General features: G+C 40.4%; 1 protein-coding gene across 1 annotated transcript; it reads left to right on the forward strand.

Annotated features, from left to right (window-relative positions):
- Window positions 1-3,336: 3,336 nt before the first annotated feature.
- On the forward strand, window positions 3,337-6,534 carry LOC133884852 (probable nucleolar protein 5-2). The gene is made up of 7 exons (XM_062324429.1): window positions 3,337-3,610; window positions 3,982-4,091; window positions 4,187-4,228; window positions 5,189-5,356; window positions 5,433-5,609; window positions 5,825-6,028; window positions 6,114-6,534. Exons 1-7 carry the CDS (start codon window positions 3,409-3,411, stop codon window positions 6,306-6,308), a joined length of 1,098 nt encoding a protein of 365 aa, XP_062180413.1. The 5' UTR covers window positions 3,337-3,408; the 3' UTR covers window positions 6,309-6,534.
- Window positions 6,535-8,851: the final 2,317 nt, after the last annotated feature.

Here is an 8,851-nt window from a genome sequence, read left to right on the forward strand (position 1 = left end):
AACTAAGTACTCTAAGTACTCTAATTAAATAATCTAAGTAATCTAGTTATGTAATTAAATAATCTAATTCGTATAATCTAAGTACTCTAATTAAATAAACTAAGTACTCTAATTAAATAATCTAAGTACTTTAATAACGTAATTAAATAATCTAATTTTCGTATAATCAAAGTACTCTAATTTATCAAATTAATATAATTAAATAAATGTAATTAAACAGATTAAACAATCTACTTCCGAAAGAACTAATCTACTTCTGAACGGACTAACCAAATAAGCTAATTACTCTAAATACTATTACTAACCTAAGTATTAACTAGGTAATCTAAGAACTAACCGGTACGAAAGTGAGCGCTCTCGAAGTGTTAAACTGGCGCTGCTGCTGCTCGTGTTGCTCCTCCTCTGCTGCTTCCTATACTCGAGCTGCTGCTCCTCTGCTGATGCTCCTCGCGTTCCTCCTCTGCTGCTCCCTTCTCTGCTCTACTGCTGCTCCCTTCTCCTCTACCAGCGACTTCATTTTATGCAGCACTGGACGCGAAAGCACCGACACCTCTACGCGCCGCACGCGACCATAGCAACGATGAGACGTGACGCGACCGCATTGCACCAACTTTGCAAAAAGCTTTAGCACGGGATCTTTGGAATGAGCACATGCATGAAAAAATCACCAGCTCGCCGAAAGCATCACGGGTGCTAAAGCAATTGACGTGATGCGGACTTGACGTGATGTTCGGCCGGCTGTTTTCGGAAACTGAGGTTCTGAATACGGCACTGTGCACTGTATTCGGCACCTCAGTTGCCGAATACGGGGAGATTTCGGCAACTGAGGTGCCAAATACGGTGCACAGTGCCGTATTCGGCACCTCAGTTTCTGAAAACTGTGGGGCCGGCGTTTTTTCGGTATTTCAGTAACCGAAAAGAAGATTTCGGATTTTGTGTTACTGAATACGAGTGCTATATTTACAAATACGCCGATATGTTGTCTAATTTCGTAAATACGGCCGTGTATGTTGTCTAAATTCCCAAATTGGCCGGAAAAGGGAACAAGTCGTCCAGGCTCACGGCTCACTAGGGTTGAGCCTTAGGTTTGTTTCTTTTTTATTCTGATTATGCATTCGAGTTTCTAAAATTAGAATCTAAAATAAACATGACAATTCTATAATTCACAATTCATAATCTGAGATCAGATTATGCCACAATCCAAGAAAAATCTGCTTCTAGTGGATTGTGACATATATTTACCCATATACCATTACAAAATAATTATTCGCTTCTTTCTCCCTTCATTTTTAAAAATCTAGTGCTGTTTGTTTTAGATTTTACGATCCAGATTCTAGATTGTGAGAATCAAAATCTAAATTATTAGAATTACAATAAAAAAAAACAAACAGGATCTCGGGGCCAGGCCTGTTAGCCCGCGTTACTCGGTTGTTTCTAAAGCTAACCACGATAACCGTTTCAAGATTTTTCACGCAACCAAACATTGGAATGGAAGAGAACAAAACATTGGAAGCCAAAAAATATATATAATTTGTGAAATCATGTTACTACGCCAAACAATGAATTAAAGAAAAGGACTGTCCAGCTATTACTCAGCTATTTTTCTTTCAGATTCCCGTCAATTTTTTCGGACCAATAGAAGGATGCTAAGTAATCATGTACATTTTTCTGCAATCAAGAAAATCGACTCAACTTTTCGCTATTGCAGTAATCTTTTGACCCAACACAATAAATGAAAAATTGACTGAAAATTTGTTGGATTCCAATCAACTTTTTTTTAACATGAAACAAACACATAAAAATTGATTGGATTTGTTTTCTATTGTAGTCAATTTTTTCGAACTAATAGCAAGAAGATGTGTATTCTCCTCCTTTTCTTAGCGCGCAAAGAAAAAGAAAAACAAACTTATCCCACCTGATTTGATAATGGATTCAAAACAAAAACCCATCCACTTACTAAAATAACTGACCAGCATAGAAAATTAACAGGCAGGTAACAAATAGAGAACTTAACGCTTAAGAGATAAAGCAGAAATGAGCACAAGCTCATAGATCTATCCAAATCGAGGAAAAGAAAAAAATAAGGACGAAAGAAAAGGCCCGAGCAATGCAAAAGGCTTTTTATATTGCCGTCATATTTTATAGCGGATAGCAAACACAACAAATTGACTGAATTCGACAGGATTGCTTTTGCTGCAGTCAGTCTATTCCGGACCAATAGCAAAAAAACCACGTATTCCCACCCCTTTAACAACGCGTGAACAAAAGGAAAACTTTTCCCCACCCGAGTTCATAACAAGCCCGATACAAAACCCATTAACTAGCTGAAACAATAGAGACAGGCTCAAACTAATCTGTGGCCAACAAGAGAAGATTTGACGCCACACCATTTCAAATTGTTGCAATGTGTCTCACTGTGTTGAACATGTCTTTTAACACTGTTAATTTAGGTCTACACGGTGGGTGAATTAGGTTTCGTACATTATTGACCCAAGTCTGTTAAATTGTTGCATGAATATATTGAAAAATAACTTTATAAATCTAAATCAGTGGGTTGGTGAGATGGATTTAGGGTGTTTATCAAACTACCAATGAATTCTCTCTCATACCGAGTGACTATTTTGAAGACCGTTTGAATCAAGATGTTAGTTACAATAAATGCAACAAAACAAGATCCAATATAAACATATTTTGATTTTAAAAAGTCAATAATTCAAATGTACTATTTTAATAATTCAAATACATCATTTCAACAAATTTGCGTATAAAATATTGAAAATATTATCGTGAATTGATGGAATCAGTCACACAATTTGTTGAACATAACTTTTAAAAAATGATGAATTGCGTCTTCACAAGGTAAATTAGGTTTCATAAATTGTTAAATCGAATCTTTTGAATTTTTGAATGTGTATAGAGAGAAAAAAAAACATTGTTCTTGATTTTGTGAATAAAAAATAACGAAAAAGAATACAACAACACATGGTTGTTATTTACAATTAATACAACAAACAAAATCAATGTGAACATATTTTGAATCTTTTAAAAATTCAACAATTCGAATATGTTATTTTTAAAATTCAAACCCAAAACTAAATCACATAAAAAATGTTGAACATATTATCATGAATTGTTAAATTGGATCTCACAATTGTTGAACATGGCTTTTTAAAAATATCGAATTAGGTGTTCACAATTGTTGAATTAGGTTTCATAAATTTTTAACTCAAGTCTTACTAAGATTAAATTATATGTGAATTAAATTAAATAAATAAAAGAAAAAACAACAGCAAACAAACTGGGCCAAACAAAAACTGAAGCCCAGAAAAGAAAAACGAAAACGATCTCCACCGCACCACGGCCGCAACTGAACTCCCACATGTCGCAACCTAGACCTCCTCGACCTCGATGGGGCGACGACGCAGCCATGCTCCTCGTCCGGCGGCGGCGGCGGCGTCGATTGCCGGTATTGGTGACCCACCCGTCGGCCGTCCTCGTTCGCTCCCAAAATCACCCACGCCCGCAGGAAAGAGATCGACCTCGACCTCGACCTCAAAGAAGCGACGACGCAAGCGTGCTTCTCCTCCGGCGGGGTCAATCGCCGGTATAGGTGAGCCACCCGCCAGCGGTTATCCTCCTCTCTCAATCCCACTCACGTCGGCAGGAAAATCTTTTAGCGTGTGAGGATGAGAAAGCAAACCCTAGAGCGGAGCCTTAACTTGTAGAACCGCATGCCATGCCATGCCATGCCATGCCATAGGGGATAGATTTGTCGAGGCGATTTCCGGGTGCACGAAACCCATTTGGATTCGATCCCACAGATCCCAACACCCTGCTCCTCCCCCTCCATCGGCGAGGGCCCTTCACTCCTTCAGCCTCGGATCCACAGCTGGCGTCATGCTTGATATCTGAATTGGCGATTGATCTAGGCACGTTATTTCTTCTAATCCTGCTTGCTTAAGTTTGCTTATGTGTTCGCAGCTCCCAATTTGGGCAACTATGGAGTGATCTTAGTGCTGTTTGAGACGCCCTCTGGCTTCGCAATTTTCTGTATGAATGAGTACTGCCTCAACCAGCCAGACGCTCTGGAGGTACTTGCTTTGTTATTGCTTCCCTGGTTACTCATGTGCTTGCTTGCTCGTCTCTTTGTCATCGACCTGATTTTTCTGTTTTCTGTCCCCTCCAGAATATCTGGGCAATCTTCGGCGAGGATTTTAGGGCACGAGAAGTTAGCCCCCTCTGTTTCCTTTCCTTTCCTTTCCTTCTGATTGTTATTTCTTTACGTTGTTTGTCGCCAATTTAAACCGAGTACTGATCTTACACCATTTGCAGTTTTTTGCATTGAGGGGAGAAATATGTGCTCACTGTTCATTATATGTTTACTAATTAACAGATTCAACACACAATTTTTTCCTTAATGCTGTGTGGAAATCATGTAGCGAGATGTTGTTCCGTGTATGCATGCGCGCTCAAAAGCTATTTTCGTTAACACCGGTGAAGGAGATTTTGAAGAATGGATGGGTGCAGGCTGAAACCTTTGCTATTCACCAATCTCTATTTAGTAACTGCTAGCTATGGATGATTGAGCTCTAACATGGTACTACAACCAAAGAACACCACTGTTGTCTGTTTTCAAAATGCGTCGCATTACCTTAGCACAATAACTTATTCTGAACTGCATTGCAAGAACTCAAGGACTTGAACAAGGCTATATCTTTTATGATTGTGATTAGTGTTTCAAAAAGTGGTGCTAGGCAGCGCATTTTGAAAAGCTGTGCAATTATTGTGAACAAGGCTAACTAGTAACTGGGCAGATCAGCACCGCTTCGCTTAGAACCTAGGGGTTACATCTAGTCGTTTTCCTGCCTAGAGCGGTTTAGGGCTTGGTTTATGTAGGGATGTGGGGCAAATTGGAGGTGAAGATGTTACATGGTCATTGAAGTCATGGATGCATGATATGTCATTTTATCTGATCTAATATGCCAAATTTCCTCTGTTTAACATTGCCAGGACTCGCTGCTTGCTTGGCGGAGCCGACTGCTTAGCGCCTAGTGTTTTTTTGAAACATTGATTGCGATATACCTACTGAATTGCCCGCCTCTCATGATTGGGAGACATGGCGTGATATTTGATTAATTGTTTCATTTTTGACCCTTAACATGCTCGTCCTTGTTCATTTCTTTATCAGATCGTTTGGCTGAAAGAGTTTCAAACTTTCAAGGACAAGTCCAGTGCCATTAATCATGGTACTGGTGTTAATAGGGAGCTTCCTGAGATGATCATGCGCTGTCACCGCCCTTGTCAGAAATTGGCCGTTGGAAAGCCTGAATATAAAAGAATCATCGAAACAAGCTTGGTTAGTGTAAAGCTCCCTTGTTTGCTTATGTTTGTGAATAACTTTTGAGCACCTATTTTGCTGCCACTTATTTGAGGGTGTACCTTGCCTCTTTGATGAAACTGTGATGGAGGTGATGTGGGGCCTGAAGAATCTCATGCATAGTTTAGTACCCCAAGAAGAACTAAAGCTGACAAAGGAGGACCGCCTACCAATGAGCCAAGGACTAAAAATGTTCCTGGATCGTTATGGCTTTGATGTCAAACCAGAGATGGTTAGTTCACAAGTTGCCTTCCTTAATGTCTGAGATGAAATGCTTTGTGCTTTTATTGCTCCCTGTCATTTATTGTTACACTATTATCTGATAGTTTGTGCAGTGTGTACTTAGAATCCTTAATTGTCCCTTGCCCAAAGCTTTTGGCGCAATATGTTGAACTTTTTCTTTGCCTCTTTTCTTTTAGTGACGAAGCAATGCTCTTTTGTACCCAGGTTAATGAGGATATTGTTGTGACGGCATGCGTCTTGCTTGATTCTGAATATAATGAGAAGAAAAATTCTACGCCCTTGCGCCGTGCTGGTGACCATCTTAAGGATGTGTCTGGCATTAACTCTGAAGGCTGGGACTTGATGAAACTTGCGACAGCTCTGAAGATCATATGTTACCCTGTAGAAACAACTATAGCTGACAAAGAGGTAAACTGTAATATTTTTGTAAATGTTTTCCATTTTATGGAAATTTGTCATTCATGTAATGGACCGAAGCATGTTTTTCTTTCAGATGTTTACAGGAGATGAACTATTAACGTTGGAGATGGATGCGCATAAATATGAAGATAAGATCGTTAAGGGCATTTGCTTGAACGTCTACAAAGAAATAGTGCAGATGCGTGAAGTTAGGACTGTGGCCCAAAAAATATTGGGGTCCTTGGTTAAGGAGGCCAAAGAAGCGTGTAAAGCTGAACAAAGTGTGTGAGAAGCCGAAGAGTATAACTAGGATTCTGCAAGAATCTCATATTTTGCTAGTACGAAGGGAGAACTGGTTTGGAAATTTGATCCTGAGTAGTGAGGCTGCCTGAAGCTGCCATCCCGGACCAAAGTGTTAGACATCTGTGTTTGTGTATTGGTTATCGACTCTGGGGACTCACTAGTAATTTGATCAGTGTCTTGTCTACTCTTAATCGTATCTTGGAATTTCTCTACCTTCCAATCTCCAAAAACTGAACAGTAACATAAGTAATATGCCATTTTGGTAAAGCTTTACAATATTTTGTATTTTTTTTTCTTGGGGGTTAGCCCATTTTTAGGAACTGTCCAGTCTATGCATATTCAATGTTTTTATATCTGGACTCCTTAAGGTCCTGTTTCGAAGGATGTTTGGAATCCTTGTTTGGACAAGAGAGGATTGTTCTAGGAACTAGGACTGGTCGCCATACGTGGCTTAAAGCTAACCAAAATTTCCAAAAGGATGATGCATGGACGTAACATGATCTGCCTGGAGCAGAGATGCGAATTAAAGACGGTCCAAATAAGTGGATTTTTGTTCGTTGGGGCGATGAACTCCGGGCACAACAGTGCAGACGGTATCATAAAAGGTTCGTGTACCGTCTTGCACATTGGTTTCCCAGAAAATGAAGAGAGACTTCTCAGAAAATGAACAGAGACCGTGTAAAATAAAATAAAATAAAATAAGCAAATACAAGCTCGCTGTAGACTCTGGTAGTGGCCGGAGATAAAGATCCAGTGAACCCAACCTCGCCGCAGTTCACCGTAGCTCGGTAAAAAGACCAAGATCGCACGGCCCACAACCCACCCTTGGGCTATGTTCGTCTTCAAATGATTCAGGCTTTTTTATTGGATGGTCGTGTATTTTTCACAGGCCCACGCTCGTTATGGACATCGTGTACTACCTCCATTCCATAATACTTGATAACTGTTGCTTTACTGTTTAGACTTTGAATTACAATAAATTTTAATATACTTTGCCAAGTAGAATGAAAACGGCAGGGTTAGATTCATCATTCAATGAACTTTACTGTTTAGACTTTGATTCACAATATATTTTAATATACTTTGTCAAGTAGAATGAAAACGGCATTGTTAGGTTCATCATACAATGAACTTTATAAATATTAAGTGCTTAGGGCTATTTGCATACTCATTTAATTAAAATTTATCATCAAAGTTTGAATAGTAAAATTAACGGTGCTAATTATTTTAAAACAAGGTTGTTCCAAGTCCATAGTCCACCTACTCTCATCTAAAGGTGTCTAAATGAGTCGTACCTACTGGGTCTGTCCGAGGTACGGCACTGTAGGCACAGCCTAAGCCGCTTGGCCCGTGCCTAGGCCGAGCGTGCAGAACGGCGTATCGACACGGCACGGCCCGGCTGAGTCGAGTTGGCACGGGCACGACCCAGACAGGCACGGATGGGCACGGTCTGGCTCGGCACGTCTGGGCCCATCTATATTGTATATTTTTTAATTTCATAGCTATATTTTTTAATCTCATTTGTATATATATTTTTAATTTTATAGCTATTTTTATTTTTTTTCCGCCCGGCTGCGACCAGGCTGACCGTGGCGCCGTGCCCTCTGGGCCACAGTCGTGCCCGGACTGGCTCGATACGATGCATGATGGCTGAATTATATCTGTAAGTCTTGTTCAGTTTGAATTAGGAGTCTTAATCTTGTACGGCTAAGACCTGTCGCCCTTTAAATATGAGAGGGTCATGGCCGATTGAAAAATCCAACAATCGATCAAATACCAATATGCATCTACTATTTTTCTACTTAGCTCCTGTAGTCATGTCTTTTTTCCTTCCTCCTCCTCCTGCTACTCGTTCTTGATCTCGACTACCAAGGATAAGCCATCGACCGATCGTGCCCTGACAGGGTCCCTCCCGGGTACTATTTGCTGACAAAGATCCGTTGCCGTAGTGTCAGATTGGGCTTCACAGGTGCTGCTCGTCGGGTTAGTTATCCTTTACCGGTTTGCTCGTAAATCGGTCGCTCGTTACCGCGAAAGCGCAATAGTTATCCCTGCTGTCGTACGCCCTGCGCGTGGCGCTGCGGATTGCACACAAGGTGCTCATGTATTATCATCAGTAACAGGTCATATTACGACCCGCCACTAATGACAACTCATTAGTGACAGGTCTATATCTGATCTCGATCAGAAGGCATATTAGTGACGCGTTCGTATTGGACTCATCATTAATAGGATATCAGTGACACATATTGAGCAGCAGCCATCATTAATATAGTATCTTATTTACTGGTTTCTTACGTAGTGACCGTCCATTAATATTGCCCTCCTGCATATATGATCCTACGTCTGGCAGCTCCATTATACTGCCTCGCCCAACACTATATATAATCCTTCGTTTCTCTGCCCCTCTATGCCTCTTAAGGTTTGGATCCATCCAATCATCTAATGAACGTCAACCCTAACCCGACGATAAATAACATCGTCGTTGGAGGAAAATAGACAAATCTCCTCACCAACGCAAAGGTGATC

Source organism: Phragmites australis, chromosome 11 (assembly GCF_958298935.1).
Source record: "Phragmites australis chromosome 11, lpPhrAust1.1, whole genome shotgun sequence".
In the NCBI taxonomy this organism is placed as follows: Eukaryota; Viridiplantae; Streptophyta; class Magnoliopsida; order Poales; family Poaceae; genus Phragmites; species Phragmites australis.

What these genes read in the sequence shown, in the direction of transcription:
- LOC133884852 (XM_062324429.1), top strand. Translation starts at nt 3,409, where the DNA reads ATGGGGCGACGACGCAGCCATGCTCCTCGTCCGGCGGCGGCGGCGGCG. An exon ending in AGGATTTTAGGGCACGAGAA is followed by an intron (nt 4,229 to 5,188) that starts GTTAGCCCCCTC and finishes TTTCTTTATCAG; the next exon opens with ATCGTTTGGCTGAAAGAGTT. An exon ending in GAATCATCGAAACAAGCTTG is followed by an intron (nt 5,357 to 5,432) that starts GTTAGTGTAAAG and finishes CACTTATTTGAG; the next exon opens with GGTGTACCTTGCCTCTTTGA.